Source organism: Poromitra crassiceps, assembly GCF_964638095.1.
Source record: "Poromitra crassiceps genome assembly, chromosome: 16".
NCBI lineage: Eukaryota > Metazoa > Chordata > Actinopteri > Beryciformes > Melamphaidae > Poromitra > Poromitra crassiceps.
In genome coordinates, this window is record NC_139645.1 from 1,622,430 (window position 1) to 1,639,244 (window position 16,815).

The 16,815-nt window shown below is 44.1% G+C and overlaps 1 protein-coding gene across 1 annotated transcript; it reads right to left on the bottom strand.

The window, feature by feature from the left end:
* Positions 1-260: 260 nt before the first annotated feature.
* Positions 261-14,081, bottom strand: LOC310791035 (uncharacterized protein). The gene is made up of 5 exons (XM_083652749.1): positions 14,043-14,081; positions 13,190-13,302; positions 2,939-3,112; positions 1,606-1,654; positions 261-1,003 (listed from the first exon to the last, which is right to left on the bottom strand). The coding sequence occupies exons 2-5, from the start codon at positions 13,264-13,266 to the stop codon at positions 326-328; spliced, it is 978 nt and encodes a 325-aa protein (XP_083508875.1). The 5' UTR covers positions 13,267-13,302; positions 14,043-14,081; the 3' UTR covers positions 261-325.
* Between the last annotated feature and the right edge of the window lie 2,734 nt (positions 14,082-16,815).

Below are 16,815 nucleotides of genomic sequence, written 5' to 3' on the forward strand. Positions count from 1 at the left end.
TGTGGCCTGGGACTCAAGTCCAGGCTGAGCATTTCAGGACAACATTCCCAAAAATACAACACCAATCAAAACAAAAGAACTGTATTATTGTATGAATCATAAAGTAAACTACAAACTGTTGAAAAGGTTAACTAAAAGTGGGGGGCTGCCTCCAGCATGAACATGTTATATCTTGTTCAGGTACAAAGAAAAGTGTGTCCAAATTCACCTGATCAACAGGGCCAGCGTTGCCCCGATACCAGCAAAGGCCATGAGCGTCGTCCTCACTGTGGACTCTGGGTCGGATACCCGGAAGAATTCCACAAACCCATCCCAGCAGCAGTGTTTAGGTGCAGCGGTGTTTCTTCAGGCTATTCCACCGAATGAACATTCGCTTACAGCCATCGCACCAGTAGCCTGTTCCAGTGTGAATGTGTTGGTGTCTTTTTAGGCTACCTAACCTACTGAACCTGCTCCCACATTGGTCACAGCTGTAGGGTTTAAAGTCAGTGTGAATGTGTCGGTGTTTTGTTAGGCTACCTAACAGACTGAACCTGCTCCCACATTGGTCACAGCTGTAGGGCTTCTCTCCAGTGTGGATGTGTTGGTGTCTTGTTAGGCTACCTAACACACTGAAGCTGCTCCCACATTGCTCACAGCTGTAAGGTTTAGCTCCAGTGTGAATGCGTTGGTGTTTTTTTAGGGTACCTAACACACTGAAGCTGCTCCCACATTGGTCACAGCTGTACGGTTTAGCTCCAGTGTGAATGCGTTGGTGTCTTTTTAGGGTACCTAACTGACTGAAACAGCTCCCACATTGGTCACAGCTGTGGGGTTTAGCTCCAGTGTGAATGCGTTGGTGTCTTTTTAGGGTACCTAACTGACTGAAACAGCTCCCACACTCCTGACAGGAGTAAGGCTTCTCTCCTGAGTGAACTCTCTGATGTTGCTTTAACACGAAAAGTCTTGTGAATGTTTTGTCACACTGATCACAGCGGTGACGTCTGGGTCCGCTGATGTCTCTCTGTTTCCATAGAGAAAGATACAAAGAAAGAATCAGGGAAAATAGAGACAGTGTGTGTGTGTGTGTGTGTGTGTTGCAACATCAGTGATACAGGTGTGAAATACAGGAGGTCTCGGGGGTCCCAGACCCCTTGATTGACACTGAAAGCCTTGGGGGGGGGGGGGGGGGGGGGGGTCTCTGGGAAAGTCTGCAATTCTAGATAAAATTGTATTGTAAAAGCTTACTATGTCCAGTATTCATTCAACATTTTGCAAAACATTTCTTCAACATTGTGTTTCCTCGCCATGCATGATTCTTTCTGGTAAAGCTTCCCTCCATGGGGTGGCGCTGTTGAAAATGGTCCGTATTATCTGCAATCCAAACGGACCGCGCACAACATGAGAAGCTGTGGATTGTTTTTCTGCTTCGACTCGGTTCAAAATGCAGACTAAATATGTCAAAGAGAAAAAAAAAGTTCAGTACTTGCTAACTTTGGATTCACTTCTAAAAAGCTGAATCAGAACAAGGAAAATATAGTAGAGACACCAGAGCAGTAGGTAGGGGGAACCCCCGATTGCCACCGGGTATTTCACACCCTGGATACAGTGATGTTTTTTCCTCACCTCTTCTCTCCTCTCCTCTGCCAGATGTCTGTCTTCATCAGCTCTGAGCCTATGGATACAGGTGAGTTATTTGTTTGACAAATGGGTCATTTAAAGTAGAGTACATTAGATAATAGTCCACGTCCACTATGATATGCAAATTTCACACGTCGGATCTGCTCCAAAATGTAACCTGATGAGTTCTGTCAGCCTGTCAGCAGGTTTATGGAAAAACCTGCTGAGAGTCAGGTTATAGTATGGCTATTATGTTTGTGCGCTTCCCATCATGCCGTGCTGCAGGAGCAACCACACACACTCACACTCCTACAGACACTATTGGCCTGTATGTCTGCAGGTGGGAAGTGGGCGGGGCCTGTATGTATGCAGGTGGGAAGTGGGCGGGGCCTGTATGTCTGCAGGTGGGAAGTGGGTCGGGCCTGTATGTATGCAGGTGGGAAGTGGGCGGGGCCTGTATGTCTGCAGGTGGGAAGTGGGTGGGGCCTGTATGTATGCAGGTGGGAAGTGGGCGGGGCCTGTATGTCTGCAGGTGGGAAGTGGGTCGGGCCTGTATGTATGCAGGTGGGAAGTGGGCGGGGCCTGTATGTCTGCAGGTGGGAAGTGGGTGGGGCCTGTATGTATGCAGGTGGGAAGTGGGCGGGGCCTGTATGTCTGCAGGTGGGAAGTGGGTGGGGCCTGTATGTCTGCAGGTGGGAAGTGGGCGGGGTATGAGTTCTAGTCGCTGCACTAGCGGCTCCTCTGGTCGGCCTGTTGGGGGGAGACAGCGCACTATGTCCTGCTGGTGAGACTCCTCGCTACGGGGTTAAAAGAAGTGGCTGGCAGCTGCACATGTATCAGAGGAAGCAGGTGCCAGTCCAGTAGTGTCCACCTTTTATGGCTTCAGTACCCCCTTTCCCTGACTTCTGAACCCAAGTACCCCCTTTAACCGACTACAACATTTTGCTTAGAAAACGGCAAGAGAAAACCATAGCATATGATGCAATGAATGAATGACAACAGAGCTTTTGAAGAATAGAACATATTAGTTGTCTTAATTTATATTACAAATAAGACATGGAGTGAAAGACTTGTAAGTAGTGCCTCCTGAGGAGATGTATTTGAATACTGTGGCCATAACAACACATCACTGTATTAGACAGGACAGTAGGCAGACAGGAAAGGCGAGGAGAGAGAGGGGATGACCGCGTTCTACGAGGTGGACAGTAACTCTATTCAGAATACCACCTATTTAAACTGTAACTGTAATGGAATATAGTTCCTCATATTTTGCATTTTAAATAGTGTATTCTAGATACATCTATTCTGTTACTCCAACCTGTTCATAGTGTCTCCTTACCTTTGAGAAGACTGGCAGGAGCTCCTCTGGTTACGTTTACGACCAGTCTTCTTCATCCGTGGACTTGAGGTCACCGGTGCTCCATTTTCCAATGCTGGGCTCTGCATGGTCCTGTCCAGATAAGCCCTGCCCAGCTCCGTCTCCAGGACATCTCTGAGGATCAGACGGGGCCTCCTGCTCCAGGATGGAACACAGAGAGAACCATTCACAACCTTCCAACTGTCACCTCCCCTCCAACCCATTACAGCCCATCAAGCCCATCTGAGGATCTGGGCCCGTTCAGATGTTAGATCGCCGCTCTGGCAGCAGGTGCCAGTATAGGTCACAAGGCCCGCCTCCCCATGTTAGTGGAGGGGGAAATCACAACCGAAATAATCACAGTACACGTCAGATAATCTTTTTCCAAAGGTGTTTTGTATCATTTTAGATAGTTCTTATCACGCTAATGCCTGTGCAAGTGGTCATTTTTCTAATCAGTTTGTTTTTAAGTAGTTATTTGACATATAAAAAGGGATGATTGACAGCTGTGGCAGCCAGTCTCAAGCCGTCATTGGCTGGACAGTAGGGCTGTGGCGATTCACTTATCTCCCGATTCGATACTATCACAATACTTGGGTGCCGATTCGATATATATTGCGATTCTTAAGTATTGCGATTCTACGATTATTGCGATTCGATATTACGATTTATTGCGATTTTTGTTTCTTTTTTCTTTTTTTAGTTTGTTTGCTTTTTACACTAGATTAGAACATGAGAAAAGTTGAATCATACACTAGAGACTGTATATTATATCATGAGTAGGGCTGGGCGATATAGTTAAAAACAGGGGCGGACTGGGATCATAATTCAGGCCGGGCATTAGATACCAAGCAGGCCAGGCCGATATGGGCCGACGCGCGTGAAATTTGTCCGTTTGAAGCCCAATTTGGGCCAAGTCCAATTTTACAATGAGATGCACCCACTTTAACCCTGAAGTGTAATTATTACTTCAGACTAAAGGTCCTTACACACCGAGCACGTATTTTTCGTGCGATTAATTCGCACGTCAATAATATTTTCCGAACCTATATCAGTCAATGCAACCGTGCATACCAACGGCGAAGTTTCGCCCAGCGTTATTGCGGTGTTTATTTTTTCGAACTACGTTTGATTTTTCAGAAATTCGCTTCCGACGTGTACACATCTGTGGCTGTGATTGACAGGTGGGTCAAAACTCGCATCGCAATTTCGTGCCGTATATTCGCATCGCTCCCGATGTGTAAGGACCTTAACTAATAAAGTAATAAAACCACTAGTAAACCAGTAGGCAGCGCCTGGCCTGCTGTTCAGTGAGTGGCCTGACTGCGGGCACCCAATTTTTTTTTTGTTGTTGTTGCGATTATCGATTCTGGAATAAAAGATTGATTCAAAAAATCGTGACATTAAAAATCGCGATACTTAAGTGAATCGATTTTTTCCCCCACCCCTACTGGACAGGCTCTTCATATTCTAGTTAGTTTGACATAGACAAGACACAGTACTGCTTGATCTGTTATCCACCAGACATATCGATGGACCGCAATAAAAAGGACATTGTTTTGAGAAAGGTGCGCGACGAAGTAATGTTGGTTGGGGACTGAAGTAGTAAGTTCAGAAGATATGTGTTTTATTAGTTACTCCAGCTATGTTATCGGTTATTTTAATACACAATGGTTTTAATGGACGCAGGCTAGCATTAGCTGCTTGTGTTAACCGGCTGTTTTGCATTATTTGCCGGCTAAATAATAATATAGGCTAACCTAAAACCGATAACGATAGCTGGAATAACACAATAATAGAGACATATTTTCAGAACTGACCAGGTTTTCCAACTGCCTGGATATGCCAGGAAATGTGTTTTATAATGTTAACTTATACCCGGGTATAACTAGGGCTGGGTATCGAGTTTTGATACTTACTTGGCACCGAAATGGAAACATCGATACTAAGGGGTATCGAAGCCTCCCTTGTCAATCGATACCAATTTTCGATACCAAAACAAAACAGCGTCATTGAGCCTATAAGCATGCGACATGCTTGCACGCCGCGCTCTAATACGGCTGGTGATTGGCTGTCATGTAGAGGCATGCAGGAAACGTTACGCCCACTTTAGCCGGTGTGTTTGTTGTGACTGTGAGCCAGGCGTGCGGTGCGGATAGTATACAAGAAGTTAGCCACTCAAGCTACTCCTATCCTGGAGTACCATATGGCGAAGATGATGAAAAGCAGGAAAAGAAACAGAAACAACACGGACTGGTTTCCACAGACAAGAGAAATAATTGAGAGGTGGGTCAGCTCAGCTTACCGCAAGTTAGCGGTTATCAGATCCCTCAGTCTGACAAATCCATGCATCTAGCTGTGAGTTGTAGCATTAGATCGTTTAATTAATTGCCACCGTAACGTTAACTTATGCGCAAGCGGGCATTGTGTATTTTTAGCAACTCGTTAACAAACGCTGATGTCATGATAGTTTGTTGAATGTAAATGCGATTCATTTATATTGATTGGCTAGTCAGTGAAGTTGAGCTGTCTCGTCAGATTTGACAAGAATGACGTTCTGTTGCAGCAGTGAGCACACTGATCTGCAACGCTAGCGTTAATGTTTAATTAATTAGCGTTAACGTTATGTGCAAGCGGGCAGTTATCGCCCATGTATTTTTAGCAACTCGTTAACAAACGCTGATGTCATGATAGTTTGTTGAATATAAATGCGATTCACTTTGTGGCATATAAGGCTATATTGATAGGCTAGTCAATGCTCAACTAGTCTTCCATGCATGAAGTGGATCCATCTCATCAGTTTGGACAAGAATAGAGTTCTGTTGCATCAGTGAGCATTAAACCCTGATTTGCAACTCTCTGTTTTGCACTGAAAACTATTCCACTGATTTATTTGTTTTAGCTACATTTCTTTCCTTTGTAGTACTCCAATATTTTTTGTAGGGACGGCAATACGTTTAGAGAACTTAAAGTTATGTTAAATACAGTAGGTTTTATTTTTTTCTGCTGTAAAACTTAAGATGGGGGGGAAACTAAAGATTTGTAAAATAATTTCAATGTGTAATGCAGTTTTATTTTTGTTAAAATGGATTTTTCTAAAAATTGGTATCGAAAAAAGTATCGTTCAGGAACCGGTATCGAAATCCAAGTATCGAAACGGTATCGATATCGAAAAATTTTGAACGATACCCAGCCCTAGGTATAACACGGGGCCTACACAAGTGTACACAACCACCAGCCATTAGCTAATCGCTAACGGGTTAGCGTTAGCTTATACAGACACTGGAGGTTTTATTTTTGGTAGTAAAGCAATAAACATTTTTATATAGATATCTCAGGGAAGTGCTTTGACTGTGGGGATGTTCGTTCTTCACAAGCTCCTTTCTTAGCTGTTGTAAGGATAGAGTTACAGAGACGAGACCAGGCAGCCTGGCTAACGCACTGGGCTAACGTTACCACATTAAATACTTTAGTTACTTGGCTGCCCTATTCACACTATACCAGTAAACAACGTAGCGTAAAGCGTCATGGTTAGATTTGTTAAACCAACATTTGCTCCAAAAGGAATGAAATCATAAAGTTAATCAAAATGCCACAGAAACATTAGGCTAATCAACACAGAGCTGCAAACATCAGTTCATCCCATAATGAGCAGCCCGGAGGTCTGACTTGTCTGGCTGATACAGCTCAATCTCCAACAACCAAAATCAGATTTCCGTACAGGCGTCATTTTGATAAACTGATCTCATAGTGGGAATCTTCCTGGTTACTTTTGGCGAGACAAAAGATATTACAACTTAGTGTCATATTTACAGAGCTAGAGTGTATATAAATACACAACGCACTGTGCGCAAATCTAGAAACAGCAGCTCTACATAAGAGCAGCTCTACACCACGGCAAGAGACTGAGGTCTGCCAAGACCAGAACCACCCGCCACAAGACCAGCTTCTTCCCAACCGCCATCAGCCTCACCAACAAGGCCCGGAAACCCTTCCACCAAGGACCTCACCAACAACCCCCCCCCCCCCCCCCCCCCCGACACACAGACACACACACACACACACACACACACACACAAACTCACTACCTCCTCCTAAACTCAACTGAACCCCCCCCCCCCCATAAAACTGTAACTCATATCTAATTTAATGCCTGTTTAACTGGGACTGTAAATTCATGTAAATCCACTGCCTATTTAACGTCTATTTAACTCAGTCTGTAAATCTCATGTAAATTCAACGTAAATTCATATTTATCATCCACAGAACACTTCACCACTCATGTACATATTGTATATATTTACTCGATTTGATTGCACTTGCAACTTTGTGATTGTCTTTAGTTATCTTCCTACTTCTTATCTCTGTATATTGATGTGACCGCTACGCTGCATACAGACACTAAGACAAATTCCTCCTATGTAACTATGTAACTGTGGCAATAAAAGTGATTGTGATTGTGATTGTGAAAGTTCAGAGGGGCGGGGACCTCACAGAGGTTCTAACTCAATGGAGCTACTGCGCAGAATCTGGTTCACTGATCTGGCAGGATTTGGGCTTCACTCGACCCTGCTGGGTGGAGATAACCACCCTCAGTTCATCTTACATTATGTCGATGGTACGGACAGACAACCCGGATCCATAATGCCTCCGGCCTGGCTATCGCCGGCGGAGGCATAACAAACAGTAATGTCTTTATTTGATGTAGAATGCAGAGGACATTTAACTGTTTCGTTAAACTCGCATTCCAGGAATATTGTATTTACTGCGCTGCTCTAAATAACGTAACTGGCGTGTGCCTCAGACAGCCTGTTCGTCCTGGAACCCACTCGCTTTGCTCCAGAACACAATTGATTTGGGGGTGGAACACGCCAGGATTGGGCAACGCCAACGCCAGTGCCCAGAACTGTCAAATCAAATCATTGACAGAGACGCTATGACCCGCCTCCCAACTAGGGCTGCACGATATTGGGAAAAACTGACATTGCGATATTTCCCCCGCCTGCGATATATATTGCGATATGAAAAAATACAGAGATTTTCACCAGAATAGCTCTATTTTAAAGAAAATAATACTTCTAGAATTTGGAGGGGAAATTAGGTATTTTAATGTTTCTCAGCCACTGGGCTGTGGCCCACTGGTAGACCTCAGAGCGTCATCTATCAGGGTTCATACACATTTTGACCAATGGATTTCCATGACTTACATACATGACAAAGTGAGTGAGTTATGACATTCTACTTTAAAATGTCACTAGCCTACACTTCACTTAGTGTAATGTAGCTTTTAAAGCCAGGGAAAGACAACATGTATGCCGTATCACCATATTACCATATCCAACATCTAAGACCATATAATAGTCTCATATCACAATATTGATATAAAATGTATATATTGCCCACCCCTAATATTGAGTGCCAGAATCTACCTCCCAATGATGCTATTTGCAGAAAAACATTTGATTTCATTGATTATAATCACTGGTTTCAACTTCTTTCTGATGTAAATGCATCTTGTGAAGTTAAATGAGCCTGAGGTCAGCTGTTTTATTTTAATTTTAACTTTCTACTCAAATAACATTTCAATAAATCAACAATGAAACACCCCTGCCACTTTACACACTTGGTCTGACCCCCCGGAAACCCCCTCCAGAAACTACCAAGTGGTACGCTCCGCATCTGGGGAGTTACGGTTTTGGAGCGCACCACAGTACAGACTAGAGAGATGAGGACTCACATGCGGCAGACTGGTGATAAACAATTAATTCGTGAAAAGTAATAAATATACATTTAATTGCCGAGATATGTCTCTTGTCTTTTTATTTTCACGGAACTGTTTTGTGTAAATGAGTCGCTATGTATGATTAACTCTACCGTAACTGCTATCATCTGATGCAACATCAGAGACTGAAGGGGAGAGACAGCTGCAGTGATACATGGACAACTTCTCAGTAATCACTTTAGCCTTCGTGTTATAAGTTGCTGTCTTGCTTTTTGGTGTTTCAAGAGTAAATATCTCCACTCCACGGACATGTTGAGTTACAGCAGCCAGCCTGCTGTATGCTAGTGCGCTGCAAACTGTGGACGCATCCGCCTCACATGGTTTACAGACGGGCTACTGTAACGTAACGCAACATAAGCAAAACGAAATCTATTTAGCTCTCTGTGCTAGGGCTGTTCGATTTTGCCTAAAAATAAAATTGACGATTTTGTCTCTCAAAATTCGATTTCGATTTTTTAATACTATTATACTTCTCTAAACATTTTTTGCCCTGCAGAGCTCTTTTCCCCCCAATTTTTTTTCACAAGTGACAATTTACGCTTTTACTCGGAAGGCAGAACAACCCAACTTCCTGTTTTAGCCTAACTTGCCTAACTTCCTGGCTGTTGCTTGCTAACCTGCAGTCACTTGACACTAGAATAACAACACAACAGGTTTGCGGGAAACTGCGATAGCAGCAGTTAGGAGGAAATTCAGACAGACACGGTCAGTACTGGTAACGTTACAGCCAAGAAGCAGAGGCTACTCGTAGGCCTCATGTGTTGTTTATTTCAGGGTCCCGTGGTAACGTCTGTGTTCGTGTGTGCGCGCGCGTGTGTGTGTTGTGGTAATCGTTATCTTGCACAGCCCGCAGTGCAACACGTTGCTCAGTGCTCACACTCTGTGATATATGTGAATATAAATAAGTTCATATAAGTTCATTGCTGCTGTCTTTAGTAGCCAGCAGTAGTCACAGCCTCCAGAGAGACTTTACAGTGAGGAGAAGGGACGAGAGAGCCGCGGGACGAGAGAGAGCCGCCCCGGCGTAACGTAATTACCCTAGTTAAAGTGTAAATCGATTTTCATTTTTTTAACATCGTCCTAACTAATTAATTTGATTACGATTCAAAATGGATTTATCGAGCAGCCCTACTCTGTGCATGTTTGTTGTGTTGAAGCTAAGCACTAAATGAGTGAGTACAGTAGCGGAGCGTCTCTCTCCTTTGAGAGAGCCTGCATTTCACTCAGTAGGCTCCTCCCCTAAAGTGAGAGTTTACCAAGCAACATGACGAGTTAATCTGCTTGTGACATCACACGTCCTGCGATGTGACTATTGCGCATGCGCACATCGCCATGACGATGTGTAAACGATATATCGTGTAGTCTCGGCTCCCAGACGTTTGGTGAGCTGCGCCACCAAACGTCTGGGAATTTCACTGTCAGAAACTGTGTCTCCAAGCCCGGCGAGAACGGCCGGCAGCAGACACGCCTACATTTATTATTAGAATTTTATTTGGTAGCGGCAATGCCATTTATCATAGTCCTAACACAGAGCATGAAGCTGATATGCTCCAAACAAAATTTATAGCCGTGGTTTATTTAAATATATTTCTCTTTCGGAATTGGCGTGCGCGCTCAGCATTATCGTCCGTAGTGAAACACGAACCGGAGAAGTAGGCGAGTCAGATAGGCTCAGTTTTCTGACTAACCGCTTCACGTCACGGAGACAGAGCTAGCGTACACAGCCAAAATGGATGTCCGGAGAAATGTATCGTTTGAATCAATTTTATCGGATGTTTGTACAATCCACAAGATTGCTGTAGTTAAAAGCAAAAGCGACCGACAAGTGCCACATACCGCTCGAGGGAGACCGTCTCTCAATGTAACTGGTGCTCCAAAAATGTCCTCCAAAGCAGACGTGTAGTCTGGACGGACGGATGAATCTCGTCCTGTTAAAAGATTGTGTTTGTTTCTGAACGATAAATATGTTTCTCCACAAACGCGACAGACATCAACAAACTTGGAAGGAGTTTTCGTCGGTGACTGCGAAGCCATTTTGAGATTTTACCGCTGAGTATTCACACCTGTTCTGCATCACTGCCCCCAGAAAGCAGGCCCGCCCACAACACTCATGATTGGTTCTCCGATGCAAGGCTTCCAACAGCGCCACCTAACGTTATGAAAAGATTTAAATAGTAAAATTCTCAGTCTTACAGGAGTGAAACGGATTAAGACTGAGGGCTGAGTCTATATATCGTGCAGCCCTACTCCCAACCTAATTTTTTATTTTTATTTTTTGCACAAAAGTGTATCAACGTGGCTATATTATAGCCACGTTATAAACAACTAACCAAGGGGGGTACGGTGGTGCAGTGGTAAGCGCTGTCGCCTCACAGCTCGAAGGTCCTGGGTTCGATTCCCACCTGGGACGCTGTGAGCGCTGAAGGAATGCGTGCCCGTCCGCATGTCCTCGAGTGGCCACCGCCCGGGTGGGGTCGTCAAAAGGGCCTTTCTGTGTGGAGTTTGCATGTTCTCCCCGTGCCTCCCGGGTGGTTTCCTTCATATAGGAACCCCTCACCAAAACATGCAATATCCTGGTTGCTAATGTGGTTCCTCCTCTGGTCGTTAAGGGCGCCTGTTCAGAGGGAGGGGAACTGGTTGGAATAGCGTGGACCTCCCACCTGCTATGTCCTACCGGTGAAGCTTCCCCTGTCAGGTGAAAAGAAGCGGCTGGCTAACTGCCCATGTCTCGGAGGAAGCATGGAGCCAGTTTCGGCTCTCCCCAGATCGGCAGAGGGTAGAGCAGCAACCAGGATAAATACATTAAATTAGCACCAATGGGGGATAAAAATGGGATAAAAAAATCGGGGGGGGGGGGGGGGGGGGCTGCCATGTAACATAACTAACTAGCTGCTAACATTAGCCACAGTAGGCGATTACCCATGATGCATTGCACTCTTAAAGGGCTCGCGCTAAAAACGGGTCCATTGGAGTGAATGGAGATGTTGTAACCAAACCCTCCTGGCGTGAACTACAGTAATAATCACATGGGTGGGGACTGGGGAAGGGGGGAGTGTGTCGTGACTGGGGTTGTACCGTTTTGGAGGGCAAAAAAAAGCAGGTTTGAACCCATAGACACTTATGCTGTTGAAGGGGACCGCCTTCCATTCCGAAACACCACCGTTCCGACACCCCCCCACTCAGAAACCCCCCCATTCCGAAACCCCCCCACTCCGAAATTGAAATTGATTTAACCCCCCCACTCCGAAACCCCCCCACTCCGAAATTGATTTTCAAGTCCATATTTCTCCGAGTTTCCTGCATTCCTGCATCTTGAAATAAACGTTTCAACTCATTGTTTTTTTTATTATATGTCACTGTCTTCATATAATTTCGCTATAGCAGTAAACACGAGCCTGCTGCATTCAGATAGATACAGGAATGTGAACGTTGGATACATCCTAAAATCAGCTGTGGATCACAGACATGTTTGCACTCTGTGTTGTTCAGAATCGCGCGAGCCGCTGCTCAGGGACTGGGCACAGCTGTCCCGCTTGCTTTCTCCCCCACTCCGCAAAGAAATAGGCTACACCTTGACAACGCACACTCTAGTTAAGCGCGTATCGGGCCCGGAGCAGTGTTTTTATTTTTAGGCACACAGACTCTGCTGGTCTAAATACCAGGTGTGGTCTTGCGCATTCCTGGCTCGCAGTTTTCTGCAGGTGCACAGAGATATCTCTCTACAATCACTAAACATTGTTCATTTATGTTGTCTTGCCATACAGTTTGTTAAGTTTGTCAAATGCGTAATCCGAGAGCGCAAGGATCTGTTCCACAGCAGCATATTCAACTGATTATTTATATCTCCTGACACGCCGACAGGATCTAATCATAAATGATGTTTTCTACACATCTAAAGGTGAGCTGTTACACACGCCCACATTCATACCGTGAAAAGTGTTTGAAAAAAATGTATTGTAACTTTGAGTCAAATGCTCACAGTTGAATAAGGTTCATTGAGTCATATTAGCAAGATGAGGACGTTCTTATTTGTGAATGCCAGTCGGGTTGAACTGATTTTGTTTTATGAAAATCTGAGGAAATTTAGCTTCCCCATTCCCGATGGTCTAGCGCCGCCTATGCATATTTTCAATAAAAAACAATGAGTTGCAGTGTTTGATGCAGGAAACTCGGAGAAATATGGACTTGAAAATCAATTTCGGAGTGGGGGGGTTTCGAAATGGAGAGGATGTCCCCATTCGGAATAGCGGTGCCTTTAAAAAAAAGGGGAAAACCCCTCGATTACGAAGAATGGAGGTCGATCTTCGGAGTGGGGGGGTTTCGAAAAGGCAGGGTGTAACCGCTGTTGAAAATGATAAAGACTAGAATATTATAAATTTAGTCTTAAATAGTGTATTCTAGATACATGTATTCTGTTACTCTCCAACCTGCTCATAGTGTCTCCTCCTTACCTTTGAGGAGACTGGCAGGAGCTCTGGTTGTGTTTACGAGCACTCTTCTTCATCTTCATCCTCTTCTTCATCCTCATCCGTGGACTTGACACACAGACGTGAAGGGAGCGACACTGAGGATACGTCAGCAGCACAGGAGATGTGTGGATAGTTAGGAGAGACAGACTGAGGATACGTCAGCAGCACAGGAGATGTGTGGATAGTTAGGAGAGACAGGTGAAACTTTCTGACAGCTCCTCACAGCAAAGTTTGTTCACCTCGTTTTTTCTTTTGTTTATTATTACAGCCATTAACGGCAGCATACAAACAACAACTCTGGGTTTTTTATTGCTGTCATCACTATCGCTATTTTGTAATGGAACAGAAACGACAATAAGGCCGTTACTATAGTTGTCAGCTGCAAGACGGTATGTCAACAATATGGCAGCGTTCAGGGTTAGTGAATAAGGTCTATAGCTAAAAGGAAACCAAAGTATTCTGCACTCTGCAAAGTGCATTGAACAAGGCAAAACAGTGACTAAGCATTACAGCAGTTAAGCTAGCAGGTAGCAGCCTAAACACTGACTAAGCATTACAGCAGTTATAAGCTAGCAGGCAGCATGGCGATTCAATGAAAAAACGAACAGTGAAATAAAACAGACCAAAATATCACATGCTTACAGAAAAAGGAAAAGCTCCCGTTATTTGATATTTTCTGGCTTGAACTTGAAGCTATGGCTATAGTCATCTTACAATGTACTCTTACCGTGGGGCGTGGGCCATGAAAAGTGAAACCATTCACGCCAGGCTGCTCACAAAATGGCTGACGGTCGCCTTCAATCACAGGCTAATATAAAGGCTAAATTATGCTCACCCTGCCGTGAAGGGCGCGTGGGTAGCTCCGTCGGGCGCTCGCGCTGTGCGACAACAATCACAGGCAGGGATAGGCCAGTGGCAGGTGATGCCTTCAGGTGCGGCTGCGGTGTTCCACGTCACCTTCATGTCACCTGGGTGCAGTGTTGGGGGTAACTCATTACAAAAGTAACATATTACATGTAATATATTACTTTTAGCAGTAACTCAGTAATATAACTTCCTATACTTATAGGATTTCAGTAGCCTAATTCAAGATTCAAGATTCAAGATTTTTATTGTCACTCCATGGTACAAGTATCACGTGTGAAATTCTTGTGCTGAGGACTCCGTTTACAACATAGTACAAATGTGACAGGGCATATGAGTGCAAAAACAACAAGAGACACAACAACTTTATTATATATATATATATATATATATATATATATTTATGTAAGGGATAATGTATACTGAGCTGGTGATTACTGTGGAAATAATGACCGACAGGTGAATGATTTAGCCCGACGCGCAGCGGAGGGCTTAATATTCACCTGAAGGTCATTATTTCCAGTAATCACCGGCTCAGTATACATTATCCCGCTTAGAACACGGCCTACAACTAAATCATTCAATAATCTGACAAAAATAATTATTCAAATAGATTTTTTAATAGCGTTTTCAACACAAAGCGGTTTCATTCGTAATTGGCACACAAGACACCACAGCTGCAACTGGTTGGCCTAATTAGTAGCGTCTGTGGACAAAATGCTCTTACCAACTGATTGATCCAGGTGTGGCAGAGCAGCGGTCGGTTGTCGAGAAATAATGACCGGTGAATATTGTTGATTGACCAATCAGAATCGAGTATTCGAGAGAGCCGTGTTCTAAATATATATATTTTTTTGCAGTTTTTTAGAGAAAGAAGTTAGATCAAAAAGGGCCCAGATGGAGTCTGTCTTTAGTCTTTTCCGAAAGATCGGCAGTGATTCAGCTGGGCCTTCATTAGGTCTTCCTACTCCCACACTGTCTGAAAGAGCACGACCAGATTAGGGCTCCTTGATATGAAAAAGTGTGAGAATCACTGCTTTAGCGTGATGTGGCTATACTGCACATCACCCACCACAGTGATATTCTCCTAGAGCAGGGGGTTTTACTATACTACTGTAACCATCTCTTTAACCAACTCACACATATTATTCTATAAGATCTCCTTTTGATAACTAATGTAATAATAACTAATGTAACACGTTCCCACGTCCATTCACTGGGCCTCCCCTGAAACTACTTGGAGCCCTCCTGGGGAGCGCCCCTTTCCTCCCACTTTGAAAACCTCTGTCCTAGAGAAATAGTCCTCTAACTATAGTGTGTGGGTCCCGCACAACCAAATAAGACAGAATATGAATGATTTTCATCATTTCATGTAGGAGTCTAAAGCAATGGTAAACCTCTTGTGAAAACTCTTCTCAAGCTGTTGCTGCTTTTGTTTGTGAACGCACCTACAGTCCGATGAGTCAGAAGAGGCCTTGGAAGAGAATCCTCAGCAGCACACGTTCTCATCTGAATGTTCTCATCAGCACACTACTCTGAAGGCTCTGCTCTGACACTTCTCGGTAGTGCTGCTCTTTAGTGGAAAGCAGGAGGACAAAGGCTTAGAGGCAGATGGATGAACGTGTCACTGCTCTCGCTGTGTCTGTCTGCTGTTGTTTTGCACAGACTCCTTCTATGGCTGCGAGGACACCCAGAACGCTGGAAAACACTCATAACCTCCAAACCTGCTGACACGGCATGTTTCTTCCCTGGAGGACGACAGCTCTGTTTGTCTCTTCTGTACACATGCAGGCGCAAAAAGATGAATTACAAAATGCAAGTCAATCCACACACATCTTCTCAACTCACAGATGCAGATTCAACCATTGTAAATCTCTGTTTAGGCTCTCGAAATATGTCAGTGCTCAAAATAAAATAGATAGCCTATACGTATTCTAGTTTTTTGTCAGCTAACAAATAATTTATTTGTAGATGGTAACATAATATTATTTTAATATATATTTTTTGTATTTATAATATCTTCAATTTCTATTTATTTGATCACGTTGGTCAATAATGGTATTACAGGAATTCCCCTATGATGATTTTTGGCTTTGGGATGTTACAGGAGACAAGAGGAGCATGATGTTGGAGATGTTGTGCAGCTGCAGCTATAGGGAACTAAACTCCTCCATACCCACTGAGGCCACTATCTTCCATTTTCCATCAGGTGTGCTGCTGCCGCTTGTCTTCCTGAAGATGCACCAGAACACTGTCAGTTTGCTACAAAAATATGTCTGCCCAGCTGGTGATTTGCTGTAGGGCCTATTGGTAACAGACTAGTTTGGATGGGAGAGGCCACAGAAACACTGGGACTGCATGTACAGGTCATTGTCCACAGCCAAGCCAGAGAATACAGCAAGAAAATCCATCAAACAACTTATTTAGTCTAGTATTGGTGCTTTGCTTACAATTTTGTTTTCTTTGTGAAAAATACGCCACTAGAGTGAAATGGTTTATTAATAAGGTCAAGTCAAGCTTATTTGTTTAAGCCCTGATGGATCACCTGATGACCTGATGGATCACCTGATCACCTGATGGATCACCCATACTACTATTTCTATCATGTGACTTCAGTTAAGAAACTTCTTGGTACAAAGTTATTCATCAATAGCATGATTTCACTCGATACTAGACTAAATGACTCAATTGTTTTCCCTGTTCCCTCCCCACCTCCTCCCTTTCCCTGCTCTCCCCCCCCCCCC